This window comes from Eublepharis macularius, chromosome 2, assembly GCF_028583425.1.
Source record: "Eublepharis macularius isolate TG4126 chromosome 2, MPM_Emac_v1.0, whole genome shotgun sequence".
Lineage (NCBI taxonomy): Eukaryota > Metazoa > Chordata > Lepidosauria > Squamata > Eublepharidae > Eublepharis > Eublepharis macularius.
In genome coordinates, this window is record NC_072791.1 from 33,166,132 (window position 1) to 33,187,763 (window position 21,632).

The 21,632-nt window shown below is 42.8% G+C and overlaps 1 protein-coding gene across 2 annotated transcripts in view; it reads left to right on the forward strand.

Annotated features, from left to right (window-relative positions):
• Nucleotides 1–21,632, forward strand: part of CCDC88C (coiled-coil domain containing 88C) — a 146,555-nt gene that overhangs the window by 122,319 nt on the left and 2,604 nt on the right. Inside the window, exons 18-29 of one of the 2 annotated variants that reach the window (XM_054970923.1) lie at nucleotides 518–703; nucleotides 819–980; nucleotides 2,073–2,350; nucleotides 3,515–3,658; nucleotides 4,731–4,917; nucleotides 5,918–6,063; nucleotides 7,299–7,388; nucleotides 8,623–8,864; nucleotides 15,159–15,323; nucleotides 16,776–16,841; nucleotides 20,457–20,525; nucleotides 20,851–21,131. In XM_054970923.1, coding sequence (XP_054826898.1) covers nucleotides 518–703; nucleotides 819–980; nucleotides 2,073–2,350; nucleotides 3,515–3,658; nucleotides 4,731–4,917; nucleotides 5,918–6,063; nucleotides 7,299–7,388; nucleotides 8,623–8,864; nucleotides 15,159–15,323; nucleotides 16,776–16,841; nucleotides 20,457–20,525; nucleotides 20,851–21,131 — 2,016 coding nt within the window. The remainder of the gene's footprint in view (nucleotides 1–517; nucleotides 704–818; nucleotides 981–2,072; nucleotides 2,351–3,514; nucleotides 3,659–4,730; nucleotides 4,918–5,917; nucleotides 6,064–7,298; nucleotides 7,389–8,622; nucleotides 8,865–15,158; nucleotides 15,324–16,775; nucleotides 16,842–20,456; nucleotides 20,526–20,850; nucleotides 21,132–21,632) is intronic. The other variant, XM_054970924.1, reaches the window with a different exon arrangement.

Genomic DNA, 21,632 nt, shown 5'->3' on the forward strand with positions numbered 1-21,632 from the left:
TTTTATCCACTTGCAGCACCTTCACCATCAAAAATGCAGAGCTTGTGGGATGATGGGGCACTGTAGGCATCCAGCATGGGAGTGGCCCAACAGTGCTGGGGTACGGAGTGGTACTCACCAATGCTGGCAACTCCACTGCTTTCCCCTAGGCTGCACTGCCACAACACCACTGTAAAGAAAACACTGCAGTATGGGCATAGGGAGAAAAGCTGGGGGAAAGATAGCTTCTGTGCCAGATGCATTGTTTTCCTGTGCAGAACTCATTTTACAATTCGAACCAGTTTGAGCTCTAATCCAGGGTATTTAGACCATATGGAACAAGCCAAAGAAGGTTTTTATTTAAAAATAGCAATATAAAAAAGAAATGGTCAAACTTGTGAACATGACACTGCATATTCAATTTAAACAGAAGACCTTGCTTGTTTGGAGTCTGTAGACAAAGATTTTAATTTAGTTCTGCAGGCCTCAGAGTTGCCTTTAGATTTATGTTTGATGAGACTTTGATTATGTATTACAGGTAAGGAAGGACTTTGAAGGTCTCAAGCAGAGAGAAAAGGAAGGGCATGTGCAGAATTCATCAAAACAGCCCTCGGAGAACGTTGTTTCTAGTCATCAGGCAAAAGAAAAGTGGGAAATGCTTCACCAGGAAGCAACAGTGGAACTTCTGAAAGTGAAGGACCGAGCTATAGAGCTGGAAAGAAATGTAAGTTTTGCTTGTTCAGCTATAAGCTTATGATTTATATGTTTATATAAGTATTTATATACTGCTTTTTTCACTTTTTCACCTGCCTCCTTTTTAAAAATCCTGTTTTTCTCAGAATGCAGCCTTGCACGCAGAGAAGCAGCTTCTCAAGGAACAATTAAGACATTTGGAAAACCAGAATACCTCCTTCAGCAATCAGATCATGACACTACAGAAGCAAAACATCTTTCTTCAAGAGCACAACACAGCTATGCAGACGCAAACTGCCAAGCTCCAGGTCAGCAAAGTCCCTAGAGCTCCAGTGGGGCATATTTTATAGTGGGCCTGAGATCAAAGGAAAATTATTTCCACTAGCTAGTTTCAAGTAGGAACCAGTTTGGTGTAGTGGTTAAGAGCGGCAGGACTCTAATCTGGAGCGCCGGGTTTCATTCCCCACTCCTCTACTTGAAGCCAGCTGGGTGACTGACCTTGGGTCAGTCACAGCTCTTTCAGAGCTCTCTCAGCGCTACCCACCTCACAGGGTCGTTGTGAGGATAGCAATAACCCATTTTGTAAACTGCTGTGAGTGGGCATTCAGTTGTCCTGGTGGTATATAAATTGTTATTGTTATTATGTTGGTCTGCTGAGGAACAGCAGGATTTGAGTCCGTTGGCACCTTAGAAACTAAAAATATTTCAGGGTATAAGCTTTCAAGAGTCAAAACTCTCTTCTTCAGATACTTTGACTCTTGAAAGCTTACATCCTAAAAATCTGGCCGGTCTCTAAGGTGCCACAGGACTCATATCCTGCTATTCCATTAGCTGTAAAACTAAACATTCTTCCTTAAATGTTCTAAGTGGTATTTTTCAGATGAACAAGCATAGGCTGAAAAGTCTTTAGAATTCCTGCTTAGGTTTGCTTTTTAAAAACCTATTTCTACAAAATAGGTAATAATATTAATATCCAAAACCAAGTAGTACCTTTTTATTAGGACTAATTGAAATAACAAAGCACATTGTGTAAGCTTTCAAGTTCTCCAGGACTCTTTGTTGGGCTGGATGTGAAAAAAGAAAAATGGGGTGGGGGGATGGGGAGAACAACACACATTCAGACCAGGGTGTTACGGCCCCTTTGCCTTCATCCGGGGCAGGAGCCTTAAGTGACTTCTATGGTCTACGTTTGAGTCTTCTTTGGGAATATGAAACTGAAATACAGAATGGTGCCAGCCTTTCACCCAAGGGTCCCCTGTGAATTCCATACTGTAAAATCTTTGACAGTACTAAAAACTCTGCTGTGATTTCCAGGAGATACTGTGGCTTAACTTTTTAACTTCTCCAGATGTACCACCTGTGTGCCAATACAGTTTTCTGGTGCCTTGATAAAAATTTAGGTAGAGAACTCAACACTAAATTCCCAGAGTGCCTCCTTGATGTCCCAGAACACTCTACTCCAAAACCAGCATCTGGCCAAGGAGAATGAATATGACAACATATTGAAGCAGAAAGAACAGCTCAAAGCGGAGTATGAGTCTTTGCTTCAAGACCACGAGCACCTGGCCTCACTTCATGAGCGGCAGTCGACAGAATACGAAATGCTGATAAACCAGCACAGCTGCCTCAAGACTGTCCACAAAAATCTTGACCTGGATCACAAAGATCTGGGGGAAAGGTAAGGCCCTGCATAGTTACTAGAAAGAAACAGGTTACTTGTGTTTAGGAGGACTAATGGCTTTGTGCCTTTTAATCGTATCTTGCTCTGATGAGACCTCCATGCTGTGAAAAGCTTCACCTTCTGATTTATGCGACTTGAGCTACAGCAAGACTATTTCTGGATTTGGGGGAGAGTGTAGCAAGATGCTGACCACTAGGTCCCCTCCAAGGCAGAGCTGTGGCACAAAGAGAGGGAGGAGACAAGAAACGAGTGGCTGCTACTCCTAACCACTGTTTTGTTCCTTGATCAGCTGCCTAAGTGAATGAGCAGCAACCCCCGCTAGAAGCGGCGTCCTCCACTCTCATGCCTGCCCCTCTCCCTCTGGTTCGTGGCTCCAGCTGCTGCTCCTAACAGGCAGTACTCAGAGGCTAATGAAGAATGGATGGATTGCAGCAGCTACTGCCAACTGCCCTATGGCTGTCTAGCAGAGGAAAAAGGAAGAGAAGCCACTGTCCCCCCTTTGGTGGTGGCATGCATGCAAAAGGAGGAAGAAGGGTGGGCAGGCTGTATCCTTCCAGGGGCCCTGGTGCCGCCACTGCCATTGCCCAGAGAAAGAGAGCCGGCTGTGATCACTGCTGGTGTGCAGTGGTTGATTCTTCTCTGACCATAGACTGTGCCCATTGTTGCTCATCCCTAAGAGAGACCTAGATGCAGTTCAAGGCCCAGAAGTAGGTCAGATTCTTTTTCTTTTCTCTTTCTATCCATTCTTTCCTCTACAAAGAAATATGCATGTATTTTAAGGAGTCCAGTAGCACCTTTAAGACTAACCAACTTTATTGTAGCATAAGCTTTCAAGAACCACAGTTCTCTTCATCAGATACATCTGACGAAGAGAATTGTGGTTCTCGAAAGCTTATGCTACAATAAAATTGGTTAGTCTTAAAGGTGCGACTGGACTCTTTACTATTTTGCGACTACAGACTATCACAGCTAACTCATCTGGATCTATGACTGTGTATTTTAATTTATATACACACACACACATTTGAATAGCCCTGGCATATATGTATATAGAGAAAATACATGATGAAACATCAGAATTTATTGATACCGGGAAAAGCAGTTTTATTTTGTAGTCCCTGTTTTTATGGAGCAGGAGCCATCCTTACTCCTTTCCCCTAGGTACAATAGCTTGTTGCAGTACAAAGCTGAACTGGAGGAGCTGGAAGTTGTGTTAAAATCAGAAAAAGAGGTTCTACAGCAAGAAAAGAGCTTGAGCACGGTCGCTGCTGCAGAGAACCAGAAGCTGAGAGAGGAGCTGGAGAGGTAACTGCCCTTGGAAATGCCGCCAAATCCCTTTTGCACACATCTGAGTCAACACGGTTTGTTGGACATCCTAGAATGCTTACACGGGGCCAGGTCTTAGAGGCAAGGCTGGGGTTCTGTGGCTGAGCTGCTGCTTTGCATACAGAAGGACCCAAGTTCAGTCTCCTGTTGAAAGGATTAGTTAGTAGGGGAGACCTCATCCTGAAACCCTAGAAAGCCACTGACCTTGGTAGATCAATGGCCTGACTCAGTATAAGGCAGCTTCATGTATTCATAAAGTACAAGCAAAGCCCACCTTCAGAAATTATTCAGTGCATCATGCTGAGCAGGGCTCTGTCCTGATAGGTCCTCCTTTGCCTTCAGCCATCTCAGTCTTATATGGCCCTGCGCTGTCTGGATCTCACTGAATAACTTGGATGCTCTCTATCCCTTATACTGGTTGCTCTTTCTTTCCTCCAGTGTTTGAAGTTGCTAAGTGTTTTGTCTCTCTCTCTCTCTGTTCTTTTTAATGGTATTGAAAGCCACACGTAGAATAGAGATGAACTGTAAAGTTTTGATTAGACATTGATTAGACGGATGGAGAATTTAAAATTTTCCCCATGCAACTTGTGGTGGTGTGTTTTTTTACTGACAGGGTGGAGAGAGGCCAGGGGTCATTCATAGGTAGAAACATAGAACCTGTTGCAGAATATTAGACTCTAAAAGTCTGGAGAATAATAGAAAAATGGCATAAAACAAATAAAAATATTTAACAAAAACCAGAGCATTTCTGCTAGAAATGGCTTTGCACAGGGTAATCCCCCTCAAATATTTTAACATTTAATATTTTAGTCTAAATTAGGAGTATTTTTAATGGAAGAAGACCACACCTTTTACTACCTTACCTTTGCTAGTACCACATCAAGATTCTGTTTTGTTTCAAAGAGATTGATCGCATTTCTTTTCTTCAGCAGGGTCAAAGGCCCGTCTCTTGTTCTTGTTGCAAGTGAAATCCCCCAAAACAGCATTGACTACGTTGCTCTTGGGGATTTGTTGGGGAAAGTAGTTAAACCATTTGGTTTTTCTCATTTAGGGTGCATTTCTTACACAATCAACTCAAAGCAGAGTATGAAGGGCTTCATCTTCACACTAAAGAGCTGAAAACTTCCTTGAATAATTCTCAGCTGGAACTGAACCGCTGGCAGGCTCGCTACGATGAGTTGAAGGAACAGCACCAAACCATGGACATCTCCTTGACCAAACTGGACAACCATTGTGAGGTGAGATCCATGAGTCCATTTATTTATTTATATCCCATTTTTCTTCTGCTGCTCACCCAGATCCACTTACAGCAATTAGAAAAATATAATTTTGACAAACAAAAATTAATATATACAGCAACAACTCTAGCTCCTGGACTAGCCTTCGATCTCTCGGAACTGGAACTGCTCACTGCCTATTGATCTATACCTTTGCCCGCACTTGGGCCAAATACCTGCCACAGAGGAGGAACAGCAGCTTACCTCAGAACTCACATGCCTGGCACAAAGATGTACTTAGTCTTCCTGCCCATGAGTCGTGTGAACATAAGCAGTTAATGAAGGGTGGAAGGCTCCACTCTTCCATAAACATGGAGGGAATAATTCAGTGAGAGGCGTAATTAAGTTCCAGTGACTTCAGGGCCAAAGCAGACCATGTGTCCAGATAGAGTAGCCCCCAAATCCTAACAGGATTCAGGGAGCTGAACCTCTTTTCCTGTCTGTACGTCTACTTCTTGCCCATGCTTTCTCCCCACTTGTTGGCCCTCCACTGGTCCCATGGTCCTGCCCCTGAGTGATCGCTCCATTTTCTCCTAGTGTGGGTTGTTTCTGATCATGGATCGTGTGACTGAAGCAAAATAGCTTTAAAACTGGAAGATTCATCTTCCCTTGGGAAACCAGGGTGGACCATGACCTCAGTGGACCAATGTAGCTGTCAGCTGGGCTTGATGTTAAAGAACTGTCCCTGGCTAAGCGCCTTTTGGGGGGGGTACCTTCCATTGGCATAGACCCTAGCTTGATTTTTCACGCAGGAGAGACCCCCACTGTTTAACCAACCTACCCCCTGTGCTGTGCCCCAGGGATCAATGCGGGATTTCATGGGCAGCTGAAAGGAAGAATTGGTAAAAATGAACCTCCAGTGATGGAGGCGCTTTCTGTGAGTGGAAAACTTATGATTCAAGGCCTTGCTTTAGCCAAGTGCAAAAGAAGGAAGCTAATCTATACTGTGTCTGTTGTATAGTTGCTTGCTCGACTAAAAGGAAACTTGGAAGAAGAGAATCATCATCTCTTGAGTCAGATCCAGATGCTGAGTCAGCAGAACCAGATGTTGTTGGAGCAGAACATGGAGAACAAGGAACAGTACCACGAGGAACAGAAGCAATATATGTAGGGGCCTCCCCTCTGTTTTCTCACTTATTTTGTTGTTAGATTTGTCAGTATTGAAACATGGTGACAAAGAAGGAGAAACATTCTTTGCCCATTGAGACAGGTTAGGGAGACCAAAAACTGTGTATAAGCATGTTTTACAGTTTGAGCGTGGATAGTATTTGTGAAGATTCCTGCTCTTGTACATGCACAGTAGATCACTCAGGTGGGGGGGGGGGGTGAAAATAAATGCAAGCTAATGAGAGTTGAAACCATTTGAGCCCACGTGAGAGATAATTCAACTTTCCTGTGCTTGACAAATTTCTGTCATGTCATCGTACCTTGTTTAAGAAAAAAAAAATATGCAGCTTAATCTGACGCTCCTTTTTTTGATGACTCCCTGACCCACAGTCACAGCATTTCAGGGTAGGAAATAGGCTGCAGAAGGAGGGGCATGAGAAAGTTCCATCCACGGTACAAGTGATAAGTCATAAACGGACCAACAAGTCATACAATCTTCTGGGTGCAATGTTAAGTTCTTAGGTACAGCCAGAACAGATTTCAGGATAGTGGCTGGAAGTACAACTGGAAGACCTATAATGGGTAAAAGCCGTAGTAGCATACTGTTCCCGGCTATAATCATCCTATCATGCATTTCGTGGGGAATCCTAACCACCCATTATCATCTGTGTAGTAGACAATCTGGTCCAGAGATCCAGGCGAGTTAAATTGATTTGTTATTGTCTTAAATCTGGCTTGCTGATGTTGACAAGAAACCACCTATGTGGATGTATTAGATTAAGCCCCCCCCCCACCACCACCTTATTTTCCTGGGGCATTATTTTTATTATTTAAAACATTTCTGTGCTGCTTTTCTACCCAAAACAGAGAACATTAAAACATTTGAACATGAAAACAGCATGTAATGTAATATATAAAGCAGTTCAGTAAGAACATATAAACTCATGAATACAGATTAAGGTTTTAGAATTGCCATTTAAACTTTTTGTCTGCATAGGAAACTACTCTTGCTATTTGCCCTCCCAGCTTAATAAAGAATGTTAATTATTTCTACCTTGTGAGTGAGGAGGGTGTTTTAATCTCTCCAGATCTGGCCCTTTGGGGTACCTGCTTCTGTCTCTCAGAAATTTGTGATGATTCAGTTTTTAATTATACTCACTTGCCAGCAAACGGTATCCTTGAAATGCTAATGTGTCCCCTCACATACACCTCACCCTCTTTTTGGTTTTCAACAGTGATAAACTAAATGCCTTAAGGAGAAACAAAGAAAAACTGGAAGAGAAAATAATGGATCAGTATAAGTTTTACGACCCAGCTCCAAAAAAGTAAGTTTTCTCAAGCTAAAATGGCACTGAAGCTAACTTGTGTTATGAATCAAGATGGATAGCTGTGTTTGTCTGTGCCAGTAGAAAAGAGCAAGAGTCCAGTAGCACCTATAAGACTAACAACATTTGTGGTAGGGTATGAGTTTTCGTGAGCCACAGCTCACTTCTTCAGATAGCGTTATGAAATAAGTCATCTCTTTATTTAGGTGTTATCCATCTGCAAGTAGAAAGGTGGCAAATATGAGTTCAGTCTGTTTCCCAGTGTTTAGAAATTGCACTGGCTGTTATATAAGTTCCTTTGGATATGATTTGGGGAATTTGTGACGCTGTCATCTGGTCATAGTTTGTAACTGCAGAATTGGCATGAGGTGCCTGTATGTGGCCTTGCAGTGGGCAAGGATAGTGTTAACTCGTAACTAGATTGGTTATGCTTGGTGAACCCCCCCACCCTGGTACTTTTCTCCAGTAGAATTTTTAACATGATATGGGTAATCTCAGCTGTTTTTAATGGCTGTAGTTCTGATTAAAATGTTAATTTAAATCCCAGATAAAGCACAATGAATATTAAAACCATGGGATTGTTCTGTATTTGCCGCCCCCTCCCCCCACCAAAAAAAGAACTAGACTTTTTGTCAGGTGTGCCAGCAAGAAAAAGAGGGAGGGGGTCATTTTACATTCACACACAAACCTAACTCTGTATAATATTTTTAGGAATGGGATTGGTGGTCTTCATTCAGTAGTGTTTTCCTTTTGGCTAAATACAGTACATCAAAGTCCTATTAGGTATCCTGTGCTGCATGTTTGAACAATACCCGATATATAATCTTAACTCCCATTGCAGCATGAAATCCCTCATCGATCTATTATGAATTAATTATTTTTATTTACTTCATTTATACCCCACCTTTCTCCAAAGCATCTCATCATTCTCTTCTCCTCCGTATTATCCCCACCACAACCCTATGAGGTAGGTTAGGCTGAGACATCATGACTGGCTCAAGGTCACCCAATGAGCTTCCGTGGCAGAACAGAGATTTGAACCTGGCTGCCCCAGATCTTCATCTGACCCTCTAACCACTATGCCACACTGGTCTAGTCCCTGACTGTAAGCCCAGTTCACAGTTCATTTTAAATGGTGGAGATCAAGAATAGTAAGGGAGGTATTGCACTTAATTAATAATGTAAAGAGCAAAACTGACTCTTTTTCTTGTTTAAAATCATCTACCACAAATAGGAAAAACCACTGGATAGGAGCCAAAGCCTTGGTGAAATTCATAAAGCCAAAGAAAGAGGTGACAAGAGAACGGTCGAAATCTGCAGTAGAGACTCCTCCGTGGCATTTGGATAGTGCAGAGGCAGCAGGATCGCCACCTCCCTCCCAGCAGCCCAAGCAACAAGAGAGCCTGGATAGCACCTCATCAGTAGGGCCCAACTCTGCAGAAGGCAGAGAACAGAATAATGGATCTGCAGGCAAAGGTAGGTGTGATTTTGCACAACAGGTAGTTTAAGGCTCAAGAATTTGTCTTGGCCTGGACCGAAGAAAAGATTGAAGGGTGCAGTCCATCTCAGGATCAGTATTTGAAAGAGCCATTGATGTGGATGGAAGCACATCACTTCTTACAGCCAGGGTGAAATGAAGTCTTGGGTGCACTTTAATAGATCAGGGTTAACATCCTAGACAACGGAAATAGCCTGCTTTGTGGAGGAAAAGGTAGGTTTTGAGATACTAGGTTGTGGCGCTGGTTCCACCCAGATGATGGCCTCTGTCCATGGCCTGGCCTGCACATGCAGTAGAACTGAGGTGGCAGAATGGCTGGAACCATTTAGATTTCAGGAGAGAGAATAGTTTTTGCAACATGATACAGTCCAGGCTGCAGAAAGACTAGACTTTTATTCTCTTATTCTCACCTGCACTATGTAGACCCAGTCTGAAAGTCTGACAGTTACACAATCTCAGTCTCACACTCGATCACAAGCACACAAGAATGGACTATGGTACTGAGTGTGGAATTATCATCTTAATATGTGTTTTAAGAAAAGCTTCTAAAGCTTAGACTGCAAAGTAGAGGAACACTGGGATAGTTAACGTGTAACGTTTCTGATCACAGTTTGGAGGATGAAGAATAAGTCTTCCACTGCCTTCCTCTTCCTCTTCACATACCAAAAGTGAAGTCAATCAGTTCCTGTCTGGTGCAGAAAGCTTGGTTTACTGTAACATTTAAAGTGCTACTAATTCCGAAGTGTTTTTTATCCTAGTTTGGAGAGCAAATAGGAATGCTTGCCACTTCAGATATTAGATGCAGAGAATCACGAGAAGAGAGCAATAGAGAACAATAATCATGACAACCTAACAAATATAAACAGAACAGTAATCATGACAACCTAACGAATATATATACCTTCGATCTCCATTATTATCTTTGGGCAAAACTATGGGGGCTATCCAGGGGGATGGGGGTGGCATTTTGCAAAATAAATCTACAATTTTTTCAGGGGACCTACTGCTAACTGTCTTCTAAAGACCCCCCAACTTTCAGGGAGATTGGACCTTGGGCAGCCATTTTATGCCCCCCCCCAAAAGGTGCCATCAGCCACCCCATTTTTTCCCTATTGTGGAGAGAAAATGACAGCAACTGGGGAAACTCATCGATCATGCCTTTCCCAGGATTCAATCTTCCTGAAACTTGTGGGGTCTTTAGAGGACAGTGAGGAGTAGGTCCCCTGCAAATTTGGAGGGTTTTTCTTGCAAAATAACGAATATATTCGTTAGGTTGTCACGATTATTGTTCTCTTTTGCAACTTCAGATATCATGGCAAACTCTGATTTGTTCTGCGGGAAGTAGCTAATTCATTCCAGTTACAGGAGGAGGGAGTTCTCTCTCACACACGCACGGACATGGACACAGACATAACTTTTCGCCTATCCTTCAATTCAGGCACTGGAGAATTAGAAACATTTTGTGTGAACCAACCCAGTGTCAACAAAAATGGCTAGTTGGGATCTCCAGGTAGTAGTGCAAGGAGGGCTTCAGGCTTCCTTTGTGCTTTTCAGTGACTGACGGAAGCAAAACAGTGTCATCTCCTAGATGGGGCCCTCTGGAGGGCCTTTCGGGGGGGCGGGGTCCCTTTGACCTGGAAGAGGCAGGGCTTGCACCTGGTTGTGCATTTGACAAACTTGGCTGCTCCATGCAATGCAGAGTAGCTGTGTTGGAGCTTTCATCAGATGCCCATCATCCTCTGTAGCCTGGTACAAGTAAATTCTTATTTATGTGGGTGTCAGGATTCAGCGTTTTGCCATGCAGGATCTTCGGGTAGTGTTTAAGTTGAGATCATGTTCATTGCTTATGCAACTACTGAGTCAGAATGGGTCAGTATCGCGCTGGTGGCTATATATCAAATTATTTTGCATGTCTGCATAGGGTAGCTTCTATCCTTTGCAGAGATACTGCAGTCTGAGTCATATAAATCAATGAGCTTAGACTAGAGGAATTCATGATAGGATCATACTGTTTTATAATATGGAGGGTTTATAATATGGTTTTAAAATGGAGGGTAATTGTCCATTTTATGGGACCTTAGCATAACTGCCCCCCCCCTCCCTGAGATCCACACTTTGAAGGTGTGACATGACTTGGCTGCAGAGGGAGCAGTCAGAAAATAAAGAGTAGCATGGAATCAAGAGCATGGTTTACGGGTTAAGATGTGTTAGTGATGTTGGGACAGGCGTGGCGTGGCTGGTATTGTTATGCCATTATGGACTGTTTCTTAGCGCAAAACTGGAGCAAGGTGCTAAACGACAACAAAGCACCGGCTTCTGAAGGTAAAAGTAAGTATGACGAAGAGGAACAGAATCAAAAGTTTAAGCACTGGTATGAATAGTTTCTGCTGAGCATCTTCTATGCTACACAGACATTGCTAGAAGAAATTGCTCATGTAGTACCACAGCATTTTCACCAAGGATGTGTCAAGACTTAACTCAAGAGGTCCCATTTGTCATTTATGGCAAACGAGTGCTTAACAGTGTATTCAAAAGTGCCATTGAGCTCAAAGGTACTAAGAGCCACTTCACAGTTTTACATATTCCCACATAGGAACAGGGTTGCCATTTCTCCTGTGGGGGCAGGGGATGCCCTGCTCCCACCCTCCACCCCCTGCCACCACTCACCTGACCAGCGGGGTGGGTGAAAGGCAGGGAAACAGGCCTCCCAGGTGCGCTCCTGGGGCAGCATGATGATGTCACTCATGGGAGTGACATCATCGCACTGCCCCAGGAGTGCTTCCATTCTTTGCAGCAGGCCGATTTGAGGGAAACACACATGCACTCCTGGGCCTGTGCGATGATGTCACTTCCCAGAAATGACATCATTGGGACAACTAAGGTGAGTGTTGGGTTCCCCCCTCCCGCTGGGAGGGTAAGGAACTGGCAGCCCTAAAGGGATGTGAAACCTTCATATAGATCATGACAAATGACTGTTCTACACAAGAGTCTGGGATCAGAGTTGCTGCTTGTATGCACACTGTGCACATGGTAACTATGTGGTTACTATGATGTGGTTTTATTGTGATTTCTAAATGTATTTATACCTTGTTGTAACCCACTCTGAGCCCACCCATGGGGAGGGTGTACTAGAAGCTGAATGAATGAATGAATGAATGAATGAATGAATGAATGAATGAATGAATGAATGAATGAATGAATGAATGAATGAATGAATGAATGAATGAATGAATGAATGGTGGGAAGCCTAGTGTAGTCACAGCTTTCCAGTATGTGACAGGGTTAAAAAATGTTTGGCTGATACACATTATGAGTGACTCTTCTTGTTGGCTTAATGTTAATTCCTGCTTAAAAGTTTGTTCCATATGGAAACATAGTATAAAATAAAATCATGTACATTTAGAAATTCCGTCCAATCTTGTTTTCATCCCATGCATATAATAAATAATACGTTGATGAAGAAATGCCAGTTTGGATTTCAGTTATTATGGGTTCTATTATGTGTATGAAGTTACAGTGTATATTGTGTTGTAAACAATAGAGACTGGAAGGAACTGTTAGTCTTCAGAAATGGTTGCTGTAGAAGTAATTCAGCCCTGTTTAATGTTTAGTTGGTCTCTGAGTTGTTTGAAATTTATTTTAGTTATTCCTGATCCTTTTTTTCCCTCCTTCTTCTTTTTGGGATCTCTGGGTGATAACATTTAGCTGCTCAACGCAAAAAGATTCCCTTTATGAGAAGCACAAGCAAGCACAAAGACAAGTCTCCTAAGTCCCCGTCGACTCATTCATCTCTCTCTAATCGCCTCTGGTTCTGGTCATCTTCTGACAGCCCATCTTCTCCTAATGAGCCACTTTCTTTCTCGGACATGGAAGCTCTCTAACACCTTCTCTTATTGTTTATTTTCAATACATTTCTGATTTTTTTCAAAAATCAAACCTATAACTTCTTTAAACACACACAAATCATACCTGTTGAACAATCACTGGCATAAACTAAAGCCAAGACCAGATCAAGTAGACATGGACTACATTGTTTGTTTCCCAAATAAGATGAAGAATCTTTATTGTATGGTATGGACTATTTCTTCGGCGCAGTACACTTTAAAGAGACCCATGACATACAGTGCCCATATGTTTACAGTGCTATTGATGATGGCGCACATCTTAAGTAAGTGAACTTGCTGCGTGCTTCAGTAATGTTTTGCTATCACAGATGTGCCTCATGTCATATCCAAATGTGGAAATGGCCTGCTATCGTTGCTTTGTTGCTGACAATGCATCTTCCTAAATAAAAATTTGCTTACTCAGCATTAAGGACTCCTTATCGCTTACAGGAGTTTTGCAGAACTCCCACTACCCATTCCCACATACGCAGTTTGTCTGCTCTTTGCTATTGTGCAATATACATGTGGAAATAGAGTGATCTCTACCGAGGCTTGCAAAGAGAGACTGGCATTGGGTTGGATCTGTAGATGCCCTTTTGCTTTTGGAAGGGATGGGCTGTGGCTTGGTGGAAGAGCCTCTGCTTTGCATGCAGGAGGTCCCAGCTTCAATCCCCGCCATCTTCTGTTAAAAGATTAGGTAAAGACTGGTGGTCTGGTTTGGTATAAGGCAGCTTCGTGAGTACAAAGGCTCCCCATGATTTGAATTCAACCCACTGTAATCCTCCAGATGTCCTAACCTAAACTTGCATTAAAAAAAAATGCTAGGTGAACTCAGTTGTCAAAATCTGCAGTACAGCTGTAAAGAACGAACAAATACCAATTAAACAAATTCTCATCATGCACCCCGTTTGTCCAAAGTTTGTGGTCAGATGCTAAGCAGCAGTTTTGCGTAATAAGTAATTGTCACTGTTTGCATTATAAGCAGCTGATGCTTGCAAATCTGTATGGCACATGCATCCAACATCTTTACCACACAAGAGCCTAGCTAGGTGCCTTTGGGTACCTAAGGAGGTTTACTCAGGAGTAAGTCCCATGTTAATTCAATGGGGCTTACTTCCAGGAAAGTGCTTTAAGATTGCAGCCTCCCTTAGTGAGTGCAGTGTCTTCTTCCCCCCTCTGAAATCCTAGCTGTAATTAGACCATCCTTTTGCATAGCATGTTTGTTCCACCAATATGGAAATGGTGATTCTTTTTCTTTTCCCTTTTGGACTAATAAAGAATGTTACATTCTAGCCTTTTTGGCTTGGCCTCAACTGGCCTTAGCTTGCTGGATCCCATAACTATGTGGATGAATGACTCCATAAATCCCTGAATTGTGGGGCCTGTTAGACATTGTCTTTTCTGACCACGTTATGGCCTCTTGCACCCTTGGCCATTCCACCATATGTTGCACGTTACGAAAATTCAGGGGAACCAACACAGCTTCACAACACTTTTCACTAACTTTTTTAAATGCACTTTAACAAATCTATGTCTTTGGTGCTAACTACTTTTTCTGTCGTCTGTGCCAGCTATTTGTTACTTGTCCTATTTATTTCCAGGAATTCAGTGCCTTTGTTGACATAGAATTGCTGTAGAAAACAATTGGGAAAAAAGCGCTTTCTTCCCATCTGAACTTGCTTCTGACCTGATTTGTACATTGCTCATTTCTTAAACGGATGCCTGAAGGCATTGCAAACTTTTGTTTTATTTGAATTCTACCTGTTCCTGCAATAAAAAAATTGGCATTGGCATAAGAATCATAAGTAAAAATCTCAGTCTTACTAATACCATCCTGAAAAAACTTTGCTTTGGAAGAAGAAATCCTTTATGGGAAACATGAGCTCTTGCAGGAACAACATATTGTACAAACCTATTCTATTGTCATCAGGCATGCATCATTCCTATTGCTTAAACTCAAGGAAATAGCAATTGAACAACTTAATCCTATGTAGTTTACTTGGAAATAAGTTTCACTGAGTTTGTTTACAAGAAATCCCTTTGAGTTCAAGAGGACTTACTCCCAAGTAACTGCATTTGGTTGCATCCTTAGAGGACATTCTTCACCCCACCCCCACCCCCCACATTGCAGTTGTGTTTTAGCTTTTTCATAATATGTGTAAATGTTCCTCCTCTTGTCTCTCGTCAACTCTTTACTGAGCTGGCTGTTTGCAGAACTTGATGTAAATGTGTAACCTCCGATGGTCTTACTGATGGAGTTTACGTAATCAGTGCATCTTTTGTGCCTCTTGTTTTGTGCCTGCTTGCTGTGTTTATGGGTTGATTAGATACATGTTTTGTGCTGGTGTGCATTATTTTGTGTCTCCTTTTCCTCCTGTTCGTCATTAGTGGATTCAAAACAGAAGAGAGTTTCTCATTACGGAGGCAGCAGCGACTACGTTGAAAATGCTCTTAAGCACTGCTATGTGGAGCCAAGTTCCAGGACCCACTCTTCGTCAACCACCTTCTTGGCCACTTCTACTCCCACCTCTAAACAACATAGCAGACCCAAAGGTGTGTGGCATATCCCATCTCTTGTCAATACTTCTTTTTCAGTAAGCTTGAACCTCCAATTTTGGACAAACAGTCCTTGTTCAGAGGTACAATTTGCAGGCATTGCTTCAATTCAGATTTGCCTGTTGGGGGGGGAGATGGCTGCAGCCTGATTGGTGGAGAAACAATGGCTACACTAGTATGCAGAAGAAAAGAAGACACTGGTGCAAGGTGAAAAGATGTATTCAAGTTTTGTAGATCCCTATGTGTTCCGCTTAAAAACTTCATCAGGGGATCTTCTAGGAAGTATTTCAAGTGTAACCTTGAGCAGTGGGTTAACCTGCGCAACTGAGTAGACCACTCTCATTTAAGAAGGAAAAGGAGGCCATGTAACATGTGGTTTGGCTTTCAATTTGGCATGCATCTTTGAAGGGATTTCCTGAATGTGTTAGATAAGAGGGTACATTTAAGACTATATTCTAAGTAAGCACTTGACACATTCTGTTGTTGCCTCCACAGTTGAAAACAGGCATGCCATGAGATAGGAAACCCTAGTATGCCCCAGCTCCTTTCCCTTCCCATGGAGCACGTGCATTTCCAGGGGCTCACTTGTGTTAGTACTGAGGAGCAGAGTCAAAACTGTTTGGAAGAATGAACTGGATGGTCCAGGCTAGCTAGCCTGATCTTGCCAGATCTTGGAAGCTAAGTACTTAGGAGACCACCAAGGAAGTCTAAGGTTCTTATGCAGAAGCAGGCAATGACAAACCATCTCTGTTCGTCTCTGTTTACCAATGTGTGTGTGAAATGCTATCAAGTTGCAGCCAACTTTGGGAGATGCTGTAGGGTTGCCTTGAAAACCCTACAGCATCTCCCAAAGTTGGCTGCAACTTGATAGCATTTTACACACACATTGGTAATTGGAGAGCCAGTTTGGTGTAGTTGTTAAGAGCACAGGACTAATCTGGAGAGCTGGGTTTGATTCCCCACGCCTCCACTTGAAGCCAACTGGGTAACCCTGGGCTAGTCACAGCTCTCTGGAGCTCTCTCAGCCCCACCCACCTCACAGGGTGTTTTGTTGTGGGGATAATAATGACATACTTTATAAACTGCTCTGAGTGGGCATTAAGTTGTCCTGAAGGGCGGTATATAAATCGAATGTTGTTGTTGTTGTTACTTCAGGTTAAGTGTTAGAGTTCCGCACACCTCCCCCTGCTCTATACCTCCGTCCTCTTCCATTGGGTGTTGTCTCTGAAATAGTAGAGTTGATACTCAGGGTTGATCTTGAGCAGACCTGTGAGGTCCAATCCAGTTCCTGCATAAGTCCTCTTTAAACAAGTAGCTAGTTATGCAAAACCGCTTCAGACCTGCCTGTATTGGCCTGTTTCATTTCTGTAGTTAACCACCTTGTTTAAACGGGACTACTGTATTCAATATTAACCCTCTGCCATTGTACTTTCCTTTTTGTTTTGGCAGGCTACAATTCAGACAGTGATCTGTGTAAAAACTTCCCAGAGGCAGAATTTTCAAACAAGCAGCACAGTAAGTTTGCATACAAAGAAGTAATAGTATCTTTTGCCTTATATCTTTGGCTCTGCCTCTCACTAATATTCGAACAAATAAGTGGTGGGGGGCACACAGACACTCAGTTTGGGGATGGCCCCCAGGTTTGGTCACACCCAGACTGCTTTTGATAGCAAAACTGACCTCCCACTCCTTTAAATTCAGTGGTACGTATGTGTGAGCACTCTCTGCCAAATAACTGTTGTTATTTGATAGTACATTCATGAAGGAAGTCCCACATTCAGTCAGTGGCAATTGCCTTTTAAAGAATCTCTAGTGAACAAGGCTAAGAAAGAACTGTCCCTGAAGCCTTGGAGAGCTGCTCCTGTTAAATAAACAGCATGGTGTTGGGGGTGGGGCAGCGATTCACTATAAGGCAACTTTATAGTTTGCTTGCTTTAGGTGTGACGCAGGACATAAATTTAACAAGCAGGTAGTTTTCAAAGTCCTTCACATATATTATTTTAGTACTCTTCAAAACAGCTCCATAAGGCAAGTCACTTTTATTTACACCCATGTTGCCAAGTAGATCTGAGAATATGAAAAATTTTGCTTGCCTTAAGAGCACTGACTGAGTTCATGGATGAGGTTGAGATGACACCTACATTGGTGGATTTCCCAGCTCACATCCACTATGCTATACGTGTTCTCTAAAGGGAGAACCAGGATGTTGCTGTCTGGGAGGCATCTGTACTGTGACAGTATTACAGCAGGGGGCAGTGTGCACCCAGAAATGTAGTGCTAGCAAATGTCCAGTAGTTTTCGATTTTTATTTCTTTTTAATATGGATGGGTTCAGACACATCATAAAAACTGTGATTTATTTTAACTATGGTTTGTTTGCAAACCCAGGATTCAGTTAACAGGCCATCACCCAAATCCCAGTTCGATTCGACAAGTACTGGTTTCCTTTCCTTCTCTCTGTTGCCTGGGAAGTATTGCCCTCACGAGAAGCCAGGGTTAAACCAGGATGTCTGCATCTCAATAGACATCATGAAAACACAGTTAAGATTAACTGTGGTTAATATCCCAACTTTAGATCCTGGCTTGATGGGTCCTAACTAACTTTAGTTAATGAAATGGCCTGCATTTGGACAATTGTCATAACCATTGTTTGTTTACTTAAACGATGGTTTTACACATCGTTTTTAGTAGGAGAATATGAATTTAATCTTTAAATCAATCCACAGAAAGTTTGCTTTTTCTCCCCCACCAACCTTCATCATTTTGGCAAGAGAAAACATCAAAAGGAGCCTTGTGCTCCTACTGACTGCTTTTCAGAGTCATTCTAAGACAGCTTCCCTGGGAGTAAGCCCCACTGAATAAACCTGATAAGGATTCTGAGTAGACCTCCTTCGGTCAGTACTGGTGTAATCTTTTGCTGCAGGAGAGACCGTGTAGTGCTGGGATCCTTCCTATTGTTGTGACTCTGTCAGCATTTAAGAACCACTCATGCCTGAGGAAGCCTTGTTTTTCACTCTCTGCCCAAAGCTAATAGATAAATTCCAACAATCCTTCATTTTCTTGCAGAAAATTTACTTTCATAAAACCCGGGCAGGTAAAAAAATATCACCCCATAAAAACCACCTCAATATGTATTGTTGATACTTGAACAGGGGTAGGAGGTTATGCCATCTTAGTATTTGGAATTTTGATAGCTCTTGCCATCTTAATTTTAATTACTGTAGCAAAACTATGTTGTTTCAGGTTCACATCCTACATATTCATTTAGTTTCATATTTTATAACCCCACCATTCTTTATAAAACCCAGGGGCTCATTTGGGGCTCTTCTTGGGGCTGTGGCTTGGGCCCTTTTTACACCACGTTGGTAAACCATTTGGCTGCTGGTTGCTAGTGGATTTTTGTGCTATTTCAGACACAATTGATTTGACTGCTGGTTGTTTAACCTTTTCAGACAAAGCCACTTGTGTTCCATTGGCAGTGTAGGGTTGAACCATTTTTAAACATTGTTTTCCTCATTTTCAGGTTTTCAGTTTGCTTCCCACTTTTGACAGAGCTATCTTTTTTAATTTTCCCACTCAGTTCCAGCATGTTCTCTTTTTTGAACATATATAGATTAATACTGTATATCGATTAATACTGTAGTGTTGTAATGATAAGTGTAGCAGATTTTCTAAATTCCTAGCTTTCATTTTTTTAAAAAGTCTCTAGTCCCTTCATTGTGGAGATATGCCTTTTTCTATAGGTCGGTGAGAGGGGAAGATAGCTGTGAATTGCCTGCATTGTGCAGGGGGGTGGACTAGATGACTCTTGTGGTCCCTTCCAGCTCTGTCTCTCTATACTGAGAAAGGGAAGGAGCTAGAGACGTACTTTTTAAAAAATGAAATCTGGGAATTCAGAGAACCTGCTACACCTACAGGTTGTAATGGTGTAGTGCTATAGGTTGTAATAGTGCAATGCTACACCGTTACAACACTATAGCAATATTTTTGTGATGATTTTTTTAAAACAACATTCAAAAGTCCTGGTAGCCCAGGGTGGGGGGATAGCCCTATGCCAGAAATAGCAGCACTGTTTGAAATGACTATAGCAGTGTTTGAAACTGCCACCCCCACATTGCTTTACATGAAGTTGGGACAGCAATGGATCACAACCATGTTAAAATGGAAATGTAGAAGTAGCCTTGATGACAGAGCATCTGCTTTCCGTGCCGAGGATTCCAGGTTCAACCCTGACATCTCTGCTTAAAAGGATCAGATAAGCAAGTGATATGGAAGAGCTCTACCTGAAACCCTACAGAGACACTGCCAGTCAGAGTAGACAGTAAGGCCAATGGTCTGTCTCAATATAAGACAGCTTCATGTGTTTGTCAAGGTTCTAATCTAGTCCACAGCCACTTAATGTCATCAGTGTAAGTTGCCAGGAAATACAATTAGGAAAAAATAAAGAATTCTTAGTTGGTACCAAAGATATTTCTTTGAGGATCATAAGAAAGTGTTTTGTAAACTTTTGCCTCACTTCTTTCTGATTTGATAGCAATATTCTAAGCCTAGGATTGCCAGGTCCCTCTACCCCCCAGGTTGGAGGTGGGAGGCCTAGAAATTACCTTGTGATCTCTCTTCGCATGCTCACAATCTTGGCCTGTGTGATGACATCACTTCCAGGAAGTGACATCATCTTGGAGCACTCTCATGCTTGGCAGGGGGCTGAATCGGGCTGCTGTAGAGTGCGGGAGTGCTGCTGCACCCTGCAGCAGCCCGATTCTCAATATATTATATTGAGACAGCTCAGGAGTGCTGCCAGGTGGTGCGAGGGGCCTTGGAGTGCTCCTGCGAGTTGCAACAGCCCGAATCCAGCCCAACTCCAGCTGCTGCGGAGTGCAGGAGCACTGCTGCACTCCAGAGCAGAATGATTTGGGGCTCAATCCAGGCCAACTCAGGCCTGAATTGGGCTGCTGTAGTGCATGGGAGCATGCTGTGCGACCCAGTAGCATACCCTAGGAGCCATGTTCCCCCACTCTGGCCAAGTAAGCTGGGGTGGAGGGTGTGAGCTGGGGATCCCATGCCCCCAACGGGTGACTAGCAACCCTATCTAGGCTTCACTTTGATTCTCTTATGTTCCCCCTCACTACAGCGTCCAGGCCAAATAGCTTAGAAAACAGTGAAAATGCATCCACTAGCAGCTTCCCTCTGAACTTGAAAGGTGAGATATTCTGATAAGTTTGGTGTATTCATTTTAATAGCACATTGCTGTTCCTGTGAGGCATGGCAGTTCAGCAAAGCAGCCCCCCCACCCGCCGGTCATACGGTTTGCAGAAAGCTATTTTAAAAATCTTAATCTCTCTGAGCAAAGCCCACGTCACTTCTTGTCCTGTATAGGTTGGTTTTAAACAAATGTGTAAAGATTTCACCACCATTTCACTGGCTTTCCAGACAAATGAATTTGGTAATGTTGAAAGTCAGCTTTGGGCTGCATACAAGAAAAAAGCAAGTATGTAACTTCAGTGTGTTGAAATCTTCTTCTGCAGGTTCTTTTGACCGCACTTGTAGAAGATCAGAGAGCCTCAGCAGCGAAGACATGGTGCAGAACAAAGACATGACCAGTTCATGTAGAGATGGGCTGTTTAACCCCAGCTCTTCGGCTGTTGCTGCCTCAAACACTAAACACAGGAGTGGCTTGTTCTCAAGTGATGTACCTCAGAAAAATGTCCATGCACAGTCTGTTAGGCACCGATCTGCTTCTCCAGGAAGTGAGATGGTAACACTGGAAGAATTCCTGGAAGAGAGCAACATGCTATCACCACTAAATGTAAGCAAATTTAAGCCTTTGGCTGTGCAGTAATGCACGCAGATGGGATTACAGATCTCTCTACTTGGAGACACAGTCTGGTGGTTATTACTCAGTCTGTTGGCTAGATCAATAAATTTATTTACTTTATTTATGTCCCACCTTTCTCCCCAATGAGGACACAGTGTGACTTGCATCATTCTCCTCTGCTCCATTTTATACCAACGACAACTCTATGAGGTATGTTAGGCTGAGAGTGTTGACTGGCCCAAAGTCCCCCAGGAGGCTTCCATGCCAGAGTGGGGATTAGAACCTGGCCCTTCCAGACCCTAATCCAACGTTCTGGCCGTGTCATTTTAATGGGTACATGTCTGATTCAGCGGTGCAGAAAAGTGAGGATTTCTGAATTAGGCAATGGATATACCCCCGCCCGTCACACCTCTAGAACTTGTCTCCGGGGAGATTCGTCTGTTTCCCTCTGTCGTCTTCCACCAGCGGGTGAAGACTTTTTCATTTTGTTTG